The sequence below is a fragment of the Pseudopipra pipra genome, chromosome 5, assembly GCF_036250125.1.
Source record: "Pseudopipra pipra isolate bDixPip1 chromosome 5, bDixPip1.hap1, whole genome shotgun sequence".
Classification (NCBI taxonomy): domain Eukaryota; kingdom Metazoa; phylum Chordata; class Aves; order Passeriformes; family Pipridae; genus Pseudopipra; species Pseudopipra pipra.
The window spans coordinates 40979697-40998400 of NC_087553.1; the positions used below are offsets into that span (position 1 = coordinate 40979697).

The window sequence follows — 18704 nt, forward strand, 5'->3', positions numbered from 1 at the left end:
CAACTAGGTGATGCAAAAGCTGAACTCCAACTCTCTAGTCTCGCATTCTTTAATTTGAGAGTAGAAGAAAACAATGGTCTGTGATTCTGTGTGAGCAGTGAATAACAAGAATGTATGACTCGTGACACCAATAGTAATGCATTAAAATCAGAGTGTCAGATGTTAAAAATAACAGTAGTGGATAACCAGTATTTTATCACCATCCAGTTCTCATGCAGCAGTATTCTAGAGACAGTGTGCTGATTATTCTGCATTTATTTCTATTGTCAGATGGGAGAGATGTGCAGTGTAATATTTAGTATGTCCCATGCCTTCGATGGTTTTCCCAGTTGTATTTAGGAAGAGAACAGAACGTGTTCAGAAGCTGGCCTGACAGAGGGGTTTCGGGTGGGGCACCTCTGGGGGATGGTAGGCTGCTGCTAGTTACACCTCACACACAATATTGACTATGTACACAGAACTGCTTCTTCATGTATAGAACATAAGTTCTTATAGTGCTTAATAGATTGTAAATTACAGGCATTTGATAATTTTCAAATCGATAGGCTCACATTTTACACCGAGATATTTATGGCAAATTTTGAATGGAAAATTGCAGCCTTAACAGGAGCAATTATGGCACGTGAACAAACATCTCTTGAAAAACTAGAAGGTCAGGCAAGATGATACTGTAAGACAAATAAGGGGAACGGCTCCTTTGTTAATTATTGCTGGTTTACAAAAACAATGACGGTGGATTATCAAAGACATCCCTTAGTTGAAAGAGAACCAGAGAAGAAACCATCTGTTCTTCCCTTTTGAGGTTTGCTGTACCTTTATACTTAGGGGCTGAGGAAGGTGGGAAAAGAACTGTTTCCCTTATTAGGCCAACCTTCAAGAACTGTTCATATTAATCTTAATTTTTGTATTGTGCATGTATAGTTTTGTGGGTTTTTCTCCCATGCGAGTAACGTGATGCAGGTAGATCTCTGTGGCTGCCATTGTGTTCTCTCGTATATGGTTGCCTCCCAGCGAGGGGTGTTCCTTCCCCCGGAAGAAGACTTTTAGGGGCTGCCCAGAAAAGCAGAGGCAGATATAGGAGGGTTTGTCTGTCTAAAATGTTTTTCTTTTAAGTGCTGAAACATGCTGATGAACAGGATGCAGAATACCTGCTCAGAACTGTTAATATTTGGTGCAGGTTCCATTCTGTATTTATGATACAAAACATTAGTGAGGCTTGCTTCAGACACAGGCTTTAGTTTCAAAGCATCATTTTTGCAAGCCCACTCAAATGGAAATACATGTTAAATATTTACTGCCTTAGTGGCTTATCCTTGGATACCAAATCATTTTCCTACTGCTTTCCCCAAATACTGGATAAAGTGCTGTAGAAAATAAGTATGTCGCTTGTGAAAGTTTACCTTGATAACGGCCTAGCTAATTTTGTGCAAATAAAATGTTAAATGCAGATATTTTGCATGGTGAGAGACCTAATCTTTGCTATGGGTATAAAGACAAGTTAAAACTTAAATGCTGACATCTCTCTTCTAGAAAATTATCCATGGCTGCAAAAGCATTTATGCTTCAGCTCAACTTTTTGAAAAAGACAGTGTCTTTAATTATTTGTGTTTTATTACTGCTATGAAATCTTTTCCAGTAAGTCACTGTCCTGAGACAGATCGAGTTTGATGTAGCTTCTCCTTAACTTAAATGAATTAGTTATCAAAATGGAGAATGTAAGTATTATCTAATTGGTGTCATTTGGCAAAACTTTTGTGATGCAAGTCATGCTGGAGACAGCATGACAATCCTTACATCTTCTAAGGAGTCTCCTTGAAAATGGCAATAGAACGCTTGCTTTGATTGGACTGGGGAGAAAGGACAAGTCAAAGAGCTTGAGACATATTTAACTGCAACTTTCTGTTGTGGCATTATAACACCAGAAAATTGATTCTCCAAATTTTAGTTTGGAGAGAGTTTCAGAATATCAACCGACAGTTGATATAACCCTAATTTTTTGCCTTCTGGGCATAATTATCTTATTCTGTTTGTCATTAGGGATGAAACTCATTGTCATCTCTGATGTTTCGCATTTTAAAAATTTGAAAGCCAGTGTTTGTTTCTTTCTCTGCTCCTCCTGTGAAATCAATATACCTTCCTGAAATTGCCATATGTGTCTGCTTTTTTTTATTCCTTTTCAAGCAAGAACTATATTCATTTCCATGAAGGAATGAGTTGTTCGTCACAAGAAGCTGCAGAAGGGTGAATCAATGAGCAATGGGGAAATCAGTAGGTTAGCTGTGCTTTTTCTTTTTTTCTAACTACAGTAAACTGTGTTTATGAAACTGAGTTCTCTGTGTATGCCTTTGAAAGTAGGACTGTGATAAAATATTTACAGGTATTGCATGAGGAGTAGCTAATGAATGTCTCCAGTACTTTCAGCAAAGCTGTAGAGGTAGTGTGTAATGCATATGAAACAACTTTTGTTCAGAAATCTTTCTAGTATAGTGAAACACTTAATAGTCTGACTCATATAATGTATAACAACAATGTCCTCAATTAAGGTGTTTCCTTCTCTTTAAATTGTCCTGAATATGAGAATATTTTAGGGCAGAGAAAATCCTATCAAAAGCTCAACTTGTTCTACGTTTAAAAAAAAAAAGTAAAAATTTTTGAAATTATTTGTCTCTGCTGTTTGCATTCATGGAAAAGGAAATGGGTATGTGATTTACATGGTGGCAAGACTGTCAGTATGTGTGTTAGAAGCTGGAGGCCTGCTTCTGCATCTTCATTGTAGAAGATAGAGCCGGGCCTTTGTAGAGAGTAGTAGTTGGTGTGATACAGTGAAGTGCAGCAGAGCTTAAACCCCCTCTGCTTATCCAAGGAGAACTGGTGCTCCACCTCAACCCCTTCATACTTTACACACAGGATAGGTGGGAGCTATTACCATGAGCACTGGCCAATAATACCATTTAGTGCATTTTTTTTTCTACTTTACTACATCAGCCATATATCTGTGTGATGCATCTCATGAGCACGAGAGAAGGGGAAGTCCATTGCACAAGGTAATGCCATGCTTTCCAAAGCTCAAAATTTGCCCAAATTTAGATCGATTCTCTCTGGAAAGTGGTCAGGCAGTCAGTGTGCTGCATCTGCTGCTAACGTGCTCACTGAGATCATTTGGCTGCTCCCTAATCTGCTTATTTGCTGTATTTGTCTTGTTATGAAAAGGACCAAAGTCTCCCTGGGGCATGCTGAGGACTGCGGAAGCCACCTCTCCCACAGAAGCTTCTGCTACAGCAGCATGTTGAGCAATAGAGACACTGGAAAAGGTCGTATTTACTTGATAAAAGCCAAGTGTGTCTGCTTGATTCTAGTTTTCAGCTCTCATTTAGAGGACATTTTAAAAGCAAGAAAGTTTACGTTTTCTCCTTTTTAAAAAGTAGCTTTGTCATTTTGAATTAACTTCAGGGATCAGTGATGGCTGCGAGACTTCTGTCTTTAATATTTCTAACACCTACATAAATACCTTTTTGCATCTGTCAGGGAGGGTCCTCAACAGGAGCAAATACAGCATCAAACCAACATTTCCCTCTTTGAAAAGAGAGAGTGCTGCCTCTGCTGTAGGCTAACTGGTTTTCATGTTCCATGACACTAATGTTTTTGCTGCTTGGTGGCAGAGCACAGAAGGACACTCAAATTGAAACCTTCAAAAAATACAGTGATCCCTTCTTAAAGCCCATAGATGAGGTTTTATTGGCTTTTTTTATTTTTGGTAATATGCCTGTAATATTCCTCTAAGGTCTTTACCATTTGAAAGTTGAAAGCTGTGTGATAAAAACAGATTTGTAATAAAACACAACCTCCTTATAGAAGTTGCACTAAAAATAGTTCTGGTGGTGCCCTGGGGGTGTTCATCAGCTAGCGACAGTGGCTGCGTTTTCACAGCGGGAAAGCAGGGCTGGTGAGGTCAAGGAGGATGAGTCTGTATTCCTGTGGGGAGTTTGGTAGGAGCATTAAGGGTTTTTTGAGCTTTTATGGATAAAATGGGTGTGGGTTTGTGACAATATTGTTTAAAATACCTGGAAAGCTGGAACAAGCCCAGAAGAGTTCCAGTGCTAGCTTTCAGTGTGCACTTGTTTTAGGACCCTCAGATAGCAGGTCTAGGTGACCTCTGCTAATAACTTTCACATTTCAAAACTAGAAAATTGCAGCTAAATACTCATGAATCCCTGCATGCTTCTGTTGGAACAGAATTGGTAAGTTACAATCCTGGCTTTTGCTTTACTTCTTCTTTTACGCTTTTAAAAACACTGACCTGGTTTACTCTTTACAAAATAATGACTCACTGAAATGTCTGCATCACCAGAAACTAATCCCACCTCTGCGTGCTCTTCGTTTTCCAGATGATGAACCTGTAACATCTGTTTTACAGGAAGACTTTCTTACTTCCTCATACCCATAGGTGCAAAATGGTTTCTCTTGGGAGCATGGGTGCAGGTGACCGTGTTCAGCATGTGGTTTGACTGAGGTGACTGGTTGATTCCTGACTTGTGCCAGCAGACAAGAGAGGTCCTGTTGGACTAGAGACCTCACTTAGCTTGTGGGAGTGTGAGTACAGTAAAATCCCCGTGGCAGATGTCAACGTGATAGGATTTGAGCAGGCACTGGTTTTGTGCAGCAGGGAATCTTCATCAGAAGCACAGGGAAACTTCAGCTTGAACTAAAATCCAGCCTTATCTTAGGGAATACATGTGGGATTCAGACATGCAACAAGAGAAGAGAGCCAGCACCTTTTCAGATTTTTTGCTTGTCTCATCCTGTGCAAAGGATAGTCTGCTGTATGTTAATTTTAAAGTTGTTTAGAACTCTGCTGGGATTTTAAACGAGTATTGTTGTGGTGTGCTTGTTATGTTGCTTCCTTTGTTTGCCTATTGCCATATAGCTGGCCAGCTCTATAGGAGACCTGTCTGTGGAGTGCCTTTTAATGTTTAGATCTAGGAGTGATTAGAATACACTAATGCCCAGTGGGTATATGTGTCATTTTTTAACAGCTGCCGAGCTTTCTCCCTGCTGCTCCAATTAACACATTCAGTACACACTTGCCGGTGAGTGGGCTGTGTGCGCGGATTAAACCACTTTGCTATTTATTCATTCAGCGTATGTGATGCCAGAAATGAATTGGCATGTTTTCTCTTCTTAAAACAAATGAAATCAAATGGGCTGCTGAGCCTGTGCCCGGGTAAATATGAGGGCAGTATTTAACTGGCAAGTAGAAATCTATTTTACTTTGAGATATGGTTCAGTCCATTGACTAACATCTATCTCCGCCTCCCGGCCCCTCTTCAAATGATGGAGACACAGGATAGGGAGCTCTCAGTGCTGGGTTTCCCCTTGCTGGCAGGCAGGTCTCTTCAACTTTGTCCTCTGCTGTTTAATAACGTCTTGAAATCCTGAAATTCTCCTTTTTCTTCAATGTTTTCCTCCTTTATTTATTTTCATGTTGAAATATTCTAGTCAGTCGATTTGATAAAGTGTGTCTCTGTTTGTCCCTTTCTCTTTTAAAGGGAAAACAATATGCTTCCTAGTCAGAGCTGAGATAAGGGAGGGGTTGTTTAATGGTACTGGAGCGGCTAGTGGGAGGCTGCAGCTTTGCTTTGGTGCTTGTGGTTAATTCATGCTGGACAGCTCTTTGTGAAACAGAGGGCAAAGGGGGCTGCTGGCTGGGGCTGCTGAGGAAGGAGATGGAGCGCTTCTTGGGCTTTGTCAAGCAGATAAGAAGATCGAGAAGAAGAAAAGGCAAAAAGTACCGGCCAGAGGAGGATTACCATGAGGGCTATGAGGATGTCTACTATTATGCCTCAGAACATTTTCGAAGTAAGTATTTCACATAACCTCATTTTCCTTTGGCTGTGATAAATGTTATGCTTTTAAGATGTTTAAACTCCAAAAATGCAAACAATATCCCTCCCTTGCTAGAACCTGAGCCCCCTGTATGTATTAGAAGTCAGTTCCCATGAGGGCTTTATCTGGCTGTGCTGCTGCTGAACAATACAAAGCAGCTAAAGTGGCACAGAAGCTCTCAAAGTGAACGGGGTCTGTCTGCAGACTCTGGTGAGGTTTCAGGTGCAGTCTGACTGCTGGAAACCTTTTGTTAAAACACTGTGTGTTGAGAAGTGGGTAGGGTGGTGGTAGCCTTTGCAGAGTGCCTTTGGAAAGCTGCATGGATATTTTTAAAGCATTACGGAGGCAGCAAGCACTCATTTGTAAGTTGGAGTTGATGATTAATGTTTAGTATTGAGGGAGAGTCAGTTTTCTGAGCCTCTGCTGTGACTTGGTCTTTACAGTAGCGAGTGACTCAAGTGGGCTGGTTCCTCGCTCCAGGTCCAGGACTGCTCGTGGAGAATTATGGGGGGGGTTTGTTTGCTGGCACTCACGTGATGGCAGCAGCAGCAGCTCAACCCAAAACCAAAATAAATCACCTGCTCAGAAGTCCATTTGCGAACTGTGCACTGAACCTTGCAGCTTCTTAGTGTTTGTCCCCTGTGCTTGTCAGGCTTCAGAGCTGCTGGTTTGCCATGGTTTTCTGGAAGAAGGGATGTGCCCAGAGGTGCCCACAGGGACAGGTGGGAGGGAGGGAAGCCATGCTCAACCCCTGCCTGGGGTCTTGTACAGTGCTGTGAGGACGAGGTGGTGGCAGTAGAGCCAGTCATGCACAGAAATTGCCTTTTTAAAAGGTTTCTGCTGTTCTGGCTGCCCGTTTGGGACCTTTGCAGTGAAGCTGTGCCTTGTTGAGATGCTAAAGTTTGATGCACTCTTTTTGTTGTTCTGTGCATGTGAGTGACTGTCAGTATCTTTTTGCTTCATTTCCCCTTGCTGAAATAAATCATAAGAACCTTACATTTGTTTTAAGATAAAGCAATAGATGTGATTGTGCCTTACAGCACCAGAGAACTGCTATCCTGTGGAAAATTAGGAAGCAAGAGTTTTTCTTACTGGCTTTCTCTCAGTGCACCATGCTTGCTTATGTCCAAAGTGAACTCATGTAGGGTGCTTGGTTGTGTACTGGTTTTCTCCTTAATACAATTTTGTTCTCTTTCCATTTTTAAGAAAATTTATCATGCTGATAGTATTTAAATTATATAAATTATCTATGCTGTTATGATGGAGTTCTTGCAAGAAAACGACCTCTTTTGGGGGCAGTGCAGTCATGAAAGGTAACATAGTGACATAAAATATGCCATAAAAGAACTAAGAATTTTAATTTGTTTAGCACTGAAAAATGTGAAAATTAAATACGTTAGTGAAAGCACATAACTTTGTCTTCTTCAATATGTAAATCAAAAGTACACGTCAAACCCATATGTCAAAATATTTCCCTAGCTGATTGTTGTTTGAAGGTCTTTTAAAGAAGAAAGCAAAATCCCTCAAAAAACTGTCAAATGTTATAAGGATTTCTCGAATGATAATCAATAAATTATTAACTCTTAACTTAATGTAAGGCACCAAGATTGAGCCAAATATCTAATAGGTTTTTCCTTTTACTCTACTTAGAAGATAAAAGGATAGCGTACACTTCAGCCTGTGGAGGTCATAAGTATTTCAGACTGGATGAAATGTGTGTCAGATTTTGAAGTGGTATTTACAGCAGTGTTCAGGTACTCAGATTGAATGATCAGAATAGTGCACAGTCCTATGGAGTTGGATGCACAAGAAGTTCGCCACTTCTCACAGTTACTTAAACCAGGAGATTAGAGCCACGTAGTCTTTATAGGGTTACCATCTCAAACACAGTTGTTCCTCAAGTGCTTTTGTCTGGTCTTTCCATGTGCTTTATGTGTCAGTGTTTTGGTTGGATAGGTGTGGTAGCTACTTAAAGCAATGTGCAAAATCTGTAAAGATGCTGCTGGTGCTACTATAAATGCTGTCTTCAAATTGAATTTCATGTAATTGGGACAATGAAATGGTCCATATTTAATTTAATTATGGTCTGGTGTTATACTGTTTACAGTGCAAATTTAGAGTAATTGCAGAGCTTTTAATAGCCATTCCTTCTGCAGTTGTATACTTAGAAGAATGTGTGCTTTAGAAAATGATTGCATTTATTGGTATGATTTTCAGAATATCAGAGCTAATGAAATCAAAGACCTATTGTTCATTCAGCTGAACGGAGTTGGAGCTTTTTTAGATTTAGTTTCCTCTCTAGATTGTTAGGCATCCCTCCTCTGTCGTCATTTATGAGATATATATCCAATTAACCAGTACATTTGAAGATTGTCTGAGACAATCACTTTATGAGCTTGTTACTCTTTTCTCTTCCCCCATTCGTAATATTGCTTAGAGCGTTGTACAGAGGCAGAATTAATGGAAAAATGCAGAAACTGCATTAGAATAACCATAAGATCAAACAGAAAGAAAACAAAGTTAAAAACAAAATAGGCCTCTGGGAATCACAGGAAAAAGGTGACTTCAGTTTGTCCTCATCCCAGCTGTGCCTAGATATTGGGAAATTGTAGCTCCTGCTGTTAGGTATACTGTCCTTATTCCTCTGAAGCTTTGTCATAGAAGACCACATTAGCTGTGATATTGGGACACAACTGGATGAAGGGAAGGTGCAGTTGTGTCTCAGTCTCCCTGGGTAAAAAAAAGAGACCCCAGCTCTTAAATCAGATGTATTTTTTTATTGGATGTTTCATCCATTTGCGTTCAGTTAAATGCATAACCTTGTTTTGACATGCGACACCAGCTCTCCGATCTTTCTGAGGAGTCTGTGCTATATAATGCTAGAATAACTAAAGTAATAATTTTGGTACACAAGCACATATTGACATTAGTAGTCCAGGCATCGTACTCGTTTCAGTGAGACTTTGCAGTGTGAACATGATGGGTGATGAAATTGCTACCCAACCCACTCAGACAAGTTGGTACTTATTGCATAAAACCCTTTAAAAAGCATCATATTTAGCTTGAGCAGCATTACAGCACTGCCATTCAACCTGTTCCTTATAACGATGCTTTGTAGGAAAAAGGCCCTTGCTGTATTATTACAATGACTGTTTGCTAACCATCAGAAATGCTGTGTAGCAGAGTTTCCTGGAATGCTCCCAAAAATGACATATGTCCTATTGAAGTTAGGGTGTTGTGCCAAGACCTTTGAGTTTCAGCCTAGTCTTGAGCGGGAGTGTAGTTTTGGGACCCAGCCTGATTTGGTCACCTCTGACCAAAACAAACACTTCTTCCCACACACTAAAATGGTTTCAGCAGTGAGTCTTTATTTTGCAAAACACTTGGAAGGATTTGAGTTTCTTCTAGCTGATTTTGGAACCTCACAGGTTGCATGAAACATGGTTGTCACGATCTGCCCATGCAATTTCAGAGGGCATTGCTGTGAATGTTTCTTGTTAAATTTTGTCTTATTTATGTTACTTCTTGTGTCTGTCATCCATCTGCTGAAAGATCCTCTGTTTTCACTGGTGGTTCTTCTTCTTCTGTTGTTCCTCTCAGCATAATTCACAGCAGAGTTTGTTGGCATAAAGATTTTATTTTCTGTGTTGATGCAATGACAATATTAAAGAATGATCCCAAAAAGTAGTGTTTAAAGAATTCTGCTAGCAAACATCCACTAACCTGAAAGGTCCCATGAGTTTAACCTTGACCTTAAAATGTTCCATTTAGTCATGCAGAGTCCCATAAATAACTTTCTTCTACCCTTTGTCAAGGCCTGGTATATATTGTTTAACAAGAGCATTGATATGTTAGACAAAGTAGTCTACCATAGTGCATCTGCAGTGAATTCATTTATTGTTTTCTTCTGTGAAGCTATTTATTAATTATTCCACAGTTCTTGTGTGGGAATCATCTGGTTCCTCAGTTTTAGGACAGCCAATGTCTTTGAATTTGCCCTCTAAATGTGATGATCTTTCCCTTCTTTCCATTAATTGTCCCTTCTCCCTCCTTGTGTCAACCCTGGAAAGTGAAGTTAAGGTATTTGACTCCTAGCCTCTAGCAAATAAGGTTAAAAAGGAAAACAATGAAGTTTTTTTATAGCTCAGAGTTGCAAATGTCCTTTTTGTTGACTGACATCTGGGAATGATTAGTTAAAATTAATATTGAATATATGATACGCTGGTTGGGATGCTGTCAGAAGAGAAGCTTCACTTGGGCATTATTCTCCAACACGACTTGATGTTATGGTGCAGAAACTTCCACAGCTGTGAAAATCTTTGTAACAAAAGCCTTTGCATTTCATACCCTAGGTGGTTTTAAAGCTGTATTAAATATATAAGACAAAATACCAAGGGAAGTGATACGCCTGTGGTTTCTTAACACTGTGGTCAGTAGCAACATCACTCTTGTCAAGATTTTCTCCATTTTGTAAATTGGTACAAATAGTTCTTGTTTGCAGCAGTCTCATAGATTTGATTGGAGTTGCAGAAGAGTTAATGACTTTATGAGTAATGTGGTGACAAGGGCATTGAATATCTCTAGTTCAGGTTGCAGAGATGTTAATTGATCTTAAGGGTGAGGAATGCAGGATCACCACTTTTTATTTTACAGAGTGTGTGTTGCTAATCTGCAGTTTAACTGGATACATGTGTCTGTGGGAGTTGTTCTCCACCTATTACAGATCTTGTCATGTCAGTACAGTAAAATTTCAACTTCCGTTGAAACTAAAGGTAATATATTTGTTGCAGCATAGGAAAAAAAAAAGGCTTGATAACCTGAGTAGAGAATATGGCAGGCTTTGAAAGCACAAGGAAAATAATATTTTAAAAAATAACTAAAATTTATTAAAGCTTCTTATATCCTTCACCTTAATGACTGTTTTGTGATTGTTGAACTCTGGTGACTTTCAATAGTTTACAGTTCTTGAATATTTCTGTCTTCAATAAGTTACTTTTTTCCTGAGGTGTGGATAGCCCCAACACCATGAGTTCAGCAGGAACTGGATGCCATTCCCGTGTCCAGACAGACACTGTCATCACTGGGCTACTGTCCAGTGTCAATTTGCAAACCAGGCACAGTGATAAAGGCAGCTACAGTATTTGAGCTTTACTGCTGGAACAGGCAATATCAACTTTCCCATTCAGGTTTTCTGAATGAAACAAAAGTGGCAGAAAGTGATCTTGTCTCTGCATCCACTGCTAAGACTTCCCGTGTGCAAGTGCCAATTGCAGTATTTTCCATTTTGGATAAAATTCAGGCAGTCGTTAGATAAAGGTGTTGTACCCCCAAGATGTTTTTCTTGCTTTTTCATCTTCTTGAACACATGAAGATGTTAGAAACTTTTAGAAAATTGTGAATTTTTTTAGAACATCTAGTGCAGTCTGGTATTTCATGTCAATCCTCCTCTTGCAGAGAATTGTTTGATTTCTGATGAGATATGTATGTGTTTTGAGGTGATCCCATTTTTCTACCATCTTGCTCATCATGGTTGCTAGTGAATGTATTCTTTCTAGAGGAATCCCAGTGGGGGAGAAGAATTGCATATCATTCTCATTTTATAGGCAAGCAACCTAGTAGGAGTAGGTTATAATAAGGAGAAAGTTAGCAGCTCTTCAGCATCCCATGAAATTGTTCAGGTCTTCCAAGCCCATAAGAAATATGCATGTATTAAAATCTTATTTTACGCCTTTTCTGGTTTATGTTGGTTAAAGCATATAAGTCTTGGGATAAGGTTTGTGTTTTTATATGCTTAATCTATTTGAATAGTGGCTTTAGCTGCATTATGTTGTTTATATAAATTCAAAGATAATTAAATCAGTGTTGTTACTTGTGCTGCAGTAGTGTGATATCCAGCCACAGGGCCTGAGGAACCTAAACCTGAGGCTATGGGGTTTCCTGCAGGACTGGAGCAATGCATTTCTTTTTGCCAGGCAGGTGTCTCCTGGTATTGGTGAAACACTTTCATTATACATGAAATAGGCCCCAGAAATGTTCCTTTTTTCCCTCATAAAATGGTGGCGCAACAATCAGTTTTAAGTTTGTTACCAGTAGGATTGCTTTTTTGAATGACCCTTGGTGGCTCTTCTACAAGTGGCCCTTAACCTCAGAGCAGCACAGAGCATGGATGGTAAAGCATTGCTTTGGAGTTACTTGAATGCTCACTTTTGGTGTGGTGCTGATGTGGCAGGGGCTGTACCAAATCCTGGTGCAGTGTCGTGCCTGGCCTTCCCACCACCATTCCTGTTAGGGCTTATCCCTCCTTTCCCTCACTTGAGAGCTTGAATTTGCAGATGTCCAGCACAAGTTGCTGTAGCATGCCAGGGGAGGTATGTTTTGTATATACAAAAATTTCATTGACCTCATAAGTCACCACTGTGCCTGTAACAAACGTGGGTAGAGCCTTCCTAAATCTTCATTCGCGAAGCCCAGCCATGATGATGGTGATGATGACAAAAATTTCATAAGCCTAACTAGTCTGAAAATCTAGCCATAAGGCATCTCAGGCTGCAACCTTTCAATTGTTGCATACCTTTGATGATAATCTCCATGTCCTCTTGTTCACCTGTAAATGAGGTTAATGGTACCTCTCTTTCATAGGTATGCTATGAAAATAAATTAGTGTTTGGTAAGCTATCAAATGCTATAGTGATAAACACCATAGAACTACTCAGGGAGAAATTAATGTCTGTCCAGAGAGAAAAGCTTGAACAGTGGGTGGGAATTAAGGCTTGGAATTACACTTTGAGCTGTGAGGGGAAAACAGGTCTTAAATAATTTATCAGGTAGAAATTAAAATAATTTCTTTTGGGCATTAAATAAAACAAAATCTCATGGAAAAAGCAGAAGATCAGGTAATTCAAAGATTGTGTTGTAATGCATATGTAAAAGGAGGTCAAAGCGAGGAATTCTTTAATCTGGCAGTTGCAACTTGAAGTTTGTTTTTTTAATGTTTTGTGTGTGTGCATGTGCATGTGCACGTGCATGTAGTAGAGAGCATGGAGCCAGCAGTTCCTTGGGGTTCAGCATAACGTGGAAGTTCCGTAACAGCGGGTTATGGATGTAATGCCTCCTGTAAAGGAGCAACATTCTCTTTGAAGTTAAGGTGGCAGAAGTAAATTTTGGTGAATGGCCACAGGATCTGATGACACATGTAGCACTTCATTGTGTAGTACAGTCCCTGTGCTGACACTGAGGAAGCACTGTGGGCAGCTGTGGGACAGAGGAGGGAGGAACTGGCTTTATTTTTTGGCTGTCTCTGGGCACTTTGAACAGATGACAAGAGACACTTTAGGAGGACGATCTTTGGAAAGATAACCAAGGGAAGAACAAAAGTGTGGAAGGCAGAAAGGAGAAAGAGAGATTTAAGACAGTTCTGGGGGAAATACTGTTTGAATGAAACTGCGAAAAAGAAAGTGAAATCAAAAGTACATGGATATCATGGGAAGTATTATCTCAGTAAATTGTGTTTTCAGGTCTGTTCAGAAATGCTTCCTTTGGGTGCGTTTAACAAGCTCTGTGGCTGCCCAGGTCTATTTTATTTTGATCAAACTGTCCCTCTCCCAGAAGGGTAAAACTCCTCACTGTACAATACACCTTGTCACTATTCTTTAATAGAGATGCTGGTAGCATCTCTGTTAAAATAGAAAATAAAGAATTCACAACAAATTACAAATAAATGCAGTAAAAAATGAATGGTATGCAAACGTATTTTAAATACAGAGAGATATTAGCTTTTTGCCCTTGCTTTCTGCAGGTTGGAGTAAGAAATAATTTAAAGCCATTTGTAGAAGCCCAGTTAAGTTCTGTAGTCAACAAGAGATGAGTCACAGCAGGAGCTGCAGGCTGCAGTGCCAGCTGTATTAGCACCAAATCCTTGGCAGTCAAAAGGGATGTGTGCCACACTGTCTGATAGCGATGTTGCATCTGACAGCCTAGTTTAGGGGAAACAAAAAGACACCTATGAGGGAAAGTTGGGAGAGAGCCTGAACCTATGGCAGAGCACTGCCAGCAGCAGCAGCAATGCTCAGGTCAGTTGTTAGTAAATCTAAATACGTCTGCTGGCATTTACAGTTTGGAAAGCAGGAATGTGGATTTTCCATTGCATGGTAGTAGAATTTCATGTGGCTTGTCATGAAAACGCTACATTCCCTTTCATTGCTAAAAGGAGAATGTAATGACTTCTGACATGGAGAAACCAAAGCTGTTCAGGCTGGTGGTTATAGCTGCCCATCAATAATTAAATAGAGTGCAATGTAACTGACCTCTCTGAAATCCCTATGAATTTAAGGACATTTTGGTTATCTCTGAAATACTCCCTCTGTAACTTGACCCATATTTCACCTGGGCTTCACAGATTTGTGGAGGAGTTATGCAGGCATCCCCAGCACTTCTAAATCTGTTGCCCTTCACTTCTGTCTATGTTTTTCTTGGTATACACTAAACATCTCACAAAAATAAAAGTGTACTTATGAATGTGATGGGTTTTGATAACATTCATCTGCTCTCCCAATTGTTGCGTGTCTTTGCTGGCTTCTTCCGGCAGGGAATACCCAACCCTGCTCTATGGGAGGGGAAGGAGAGGTTTGTGTGCTAGGAAGAGCATGACCATCCCTTTAAAATGCCGCTGCTCCCAAGCCTGTCACAAGGGATGGAGAATGCACTGAACACTATTGTTTTGTAACTGGTACTTGATTTGTGTGCTGCAGTTCAGTGTTTGTGGTTTTTTCTTGGGTGGAGAGAAAATAGTGCTCCTTTCTAGTTTCTTTCCCCCCCCCCTTTACTACTTCTTTGAACACAGGCTCTTATAATGAATCTGAATGGCTGTGGATTTTATAGGGCAGATTGTGTCATGCAAATTGTTTCCACAGACTGAGCAAAACTGTTGAAGGCTGTTCTAGTTACAGCCTGGAGTTTGTGGTCTTTTGTGTTGTAGAGATAATTGAGGTTTTTACAGCCACATGTCCATTCACAATAGGTTGTTTTATTTCTTTTAGATAATGACAGAAGTTTATTAGCTGTTGGTTTAAGTCTCTTACAAAAATGTAGTGCTTGTGGCATAATTACTAAGGAGGTTACATCAGTGTGAGTAGAGAAGCAGGCCAAGGCAACACACCACTCCATTGGATGAAAACAGCTTTAATACGTGGAAAATGCTCAGATCCTCTAGCTTTCTCACAAAATTGTAATTAAGACAATTTTTAAAATTCTGTGAAAGCAATTGCTTGGAATGAGTTCTTACACAGCTTCAGTATGTTTGTGTTCCATGCACTGGTAAATTGTCAGTGGATTTTCAGGTAATAGTTTTGGTCAGTGATCTCTTATTTTGTGATACAATATCTTTTAAGTCTTGATGACTTGGTAAGTATGTCTCATGTGATTGATTAATTAATGGATGGTAAATAGCAGCAGCTTTATGGCCTTCGTTTTATGTAAACTACACCAACTGATATAGGGACAGGTACAAATAAGGAGAAAAATTTAACATGATTTTGAGTAACCTACAGAAGTGATTAATAAACTGTTATGATCACTTCTGCTCATTTTAACTGCTTCTCTAAACAGTTAAAATTGTTCTTGTAGTTACTGGTAGCCTTTTCTTGGTCACAAGTTACATTTTTTAAATGCACAGCTAAATTAAACTTAAAGAATCTGAAAAACCAGCAGTATTTAAAAATCTGTAATTGTTTAATAGCTGAATTTTCCTGAGTTTTTCTTTTGATTACTCTACTGATTGAAAATGATCAGAGCTTCCCAGGAGATCACTGGATGGTTTATCTGTCTGTAGGCTTCTAAATTCAGCTTGTGGAATCTAGAAAACTTGTCCATTTTTGAACTCCAGTCTAATACAATAACATGGACCATAGTGATGTGGAGAGAGAGGTTAGGTGATGATGAGAGAACACACATTTTGGTATTACATTCAGTCCATTGTTTACTATGGCAATGCTTTTTTTTTTTTTTTTAAATGCTTTCCCCATCCCCCTTCCCCTTTGCTGATGCATATATTCTTTAATTCTTCAGCTGGGCCTTGGGCTATTGAGTGACCCTGTTTTATTGATTTGGGGTTTGTTCCCAAAGAGGAAATTTCACATATTTTCTGAATTACCCTTTTCTCTTCATGTATCCTGAAGTCCTTTAAAGTACTTGAAGAATACAATTATGGCACACATTACACCCTGAATGTGCAGTCTAATAAAGATTTTTCTTGCAGTTTTGTCATCAAATCAAGGGGATGACAAAGCAAAGGGGAGAAAGCCAACTGATTCCATCTGTAGTCATTTAAACCTCATGAGAGGAAGGGCTTTCTAGTTGTATTCAGACTGGAAAGGATGGATTCAGAGGTCTGTGTCTTACTAATACAAAGCAGAAAATACCTGCTCCTGTTCTGCGATACATGGCTTTCTTTTAAAAAGCACAGGTTACTTGTATTCTGGCTACCAGCTGCTCTTTCTGCTTACTTATTTATTTAAACAGACTAGTATATGCTTCTCAGGAAGCAAGGGGATGGTTGGTTGTTAAATGTGACAGCACAGTGTAGAGCTCAAGACGAGTGTCCTGCCTTTAGGCTTGACCCAAGGCCACTAGGGATGCCTTAACTTAAGGCTAGGTCAAAAAAATGTGAATAGGAAGCTGTCTGGGGAAGAGGCAGAGGAAGTGATGTTCAGATAACCTTTGCATCTGCAAATTCAGCTGTTTTAGTCAGAGATTGCGGTTTGGGGTTTTAATGTGTTTTTTTGTGCATCTTAAAATGCATAGGGAGATTTATTTGTTTGTTTATTTATAGCTGCTGCATGGAAAACAAAACTCTCAGAAATCTGTTGGGAGTAATTGCACTTTTTCTGCTTGGTGTTTATTTTATCAAGCAGATTTGTAGAGTTGACAATGTTTTTTTGTGAATTTTTGTATTGTCTCAGCTGTGCCTTGCTGTAGGCCAACGAAAGATTTGGTCCTGCAAGTGCCAGGCATGCAAGTCCCTTAGTTGGCAGAGGTTAGATATAGCAGTCGGTAGTAGTGAACCCAAAAGAAAATGGTATGCATGGGTAGAACCAAATAGTAGTTCTAAGAGTTTTTTCCAAATGTTTTTTGTTTGTATAGTGTTTCTGTATGCTGTACCCATTTCTGGCAGAGATAAAATATGTATTGACTGAGAGATCAGCACCCCTGTATTGTTTCTTCTAAGATAATTTGTAAGCGTGGTGATTTTATTTCATTTTGGTTCTCAAGGAAATTGTTCAGACTTCAAAAACAAACACAGTTGATTAGTTCTACATTATTTCATTTCAGTGTGTTATTTAAAGCTGAAGAGGAAAACCTGGGTCTGAATGACCACTGTTGACAGGAACCACTAGCCTGGAGCACAGAATTCAATAATAATTGATTAATACAGTTAACTGCTGATTTCTTTCCTTTGGAAAAGCCAATTATTCTTACTAATGTCTTTTACACATGAACCTTGACTTAAAATTTTAAATTGTAACCTGTAATAATAATATTTTAAACTGTAATGCTTGCTTGGGAGCAGGAGGTGGGGAAGGAAGGAAGGAAAAGAAAGACAAAAAGTGAGAGCTATTTAACACTGACCCTAAAATGCAGTTCCACTGAAGCAAAAACTGAAGTAGATAGATGCATTGTAGTAAATATTAAATGCATTAAATTGCCTGTCAAGTACAGTGATTTTTAAATTTATTTTATTTTTCTTCACTTGGAGTGGAAAATGGAGTGGAGTTTAGAAAAGACCTGACTGCTGGTCTTTACTGTATGAAAGCCAGTTTCTGTTACAGAATGCAAGCAAATGAATGTGTACTCCCTTTGGTATGGAGACCAGGAGGAATGCTGTAGTTGTAGACTGAATTTTGTACAGTAGCTAAGCACATTTGTATGTGCACGTAGAAAATGCATGTGTGGGTGGGTAAGTGACAGCTTGAAGTTTTTCGGTAGGGTGTAAAAGATTGGAAGTGGCAAAATATGAACTATGTGTTTGTATTGATCTCTTTGCTTAGAGCAGCTCAGAGTTGTTTCTTCAGATGTGTGAAAAGAAGGACCTGAAGAACTTGCAACACAGCAAACTTCTAGAGGTGCAGTCACTGTAGAATAAATCATTTATGTCTGAACTTAGGGTTGCAGCAGGAGATCAAAGGTACAAAACTTTGGTCTCTGTGTCTGCAGCTAGACTTAAGTCTAATTCAGAACTGAGCGACTGCCCTTGCTGTGTGAAGGTCCTGGTGGTGTTTGTGGGGCAGGGGGGGACAGGCATGGGCGCTCCTTCCTCTGAACTTCTCCAGGGAGAGCAACTATTAGGGGAAAAAACACTTGATGTTGAAATTTTGACTCAGATATATGTATGTGTATATATATGCTTCAAGAATCATGACTTTTGATTTCTGAATGACTTTTTTGCTGTTCTGAACTTATTTCAAGAACAGCATGTAGAAAATCCCCTTATGCTGCTCCTTAAGTGTAGATAAGCTGTGTTTCCACACAGTGAGCCCGTTTGAATTGTGGAGGGGAAAAATTATTAACTTCCCTAACAGGCAAAGTTTCTGTATCCTCAAGGGTTCAAACATCTTCAAAACCACTTCAAACATCTTTGGGTTTCTATCTGTAAATTTTTTCCCCAGCTCTGTATTTTTGCTTTAGGGAATAAGAAAATAAATATTTAATGGACATGAAGGCATTCTTCTGTATTGGGTGTGCTGGGGACATTTCCCTCCCAGGCCTGTCCACAGACTGCCTGGCTATCCCCTGAGGGTCAGTACTTCTGTGCTGCTCAGGATCTGACG

At 39.5% G+C, this 18704-nt stretch overlaps 1 protein-coding gene across 10 annotated transcripts in view; it reads left to right on the forward strand.

Annotated features, from left to right (window-relative positions):
- The window catches only part of GRIP1 (glutamate receptor interacting protein 1), a 314452-nt gene that overhangs the window by 90633 nt on the left and 205115 nt on the right, over nucleotides 1-18704 (forward strand). For 3 of the 10 annotated variants that reach the window (XM_064655733.1, XM_064655741.1, XM_064655734.1), the window contains exon 1: nucleotides 5340-5856. The exons of 1 other annotated variant lie outside the window; for it this stretch is intronic. In XM_064655733.1, coding sequence (XP_064511803.1) covers nucleotides 5598-5856 — 259 coding nt within the window. In that variant the 5' untranslated portion in view covers nucleotides 5340-5597. Of the gene's footprint in view, nucleotides 1-5333; nucleotides 5857-18704 lie in introns of those variants that run through there. 6 more of the 10 variants (XM_064655737.1, XM_064655747.1, XM_064655744.1 and 3 more) reach the window with 5 other exon arrangements.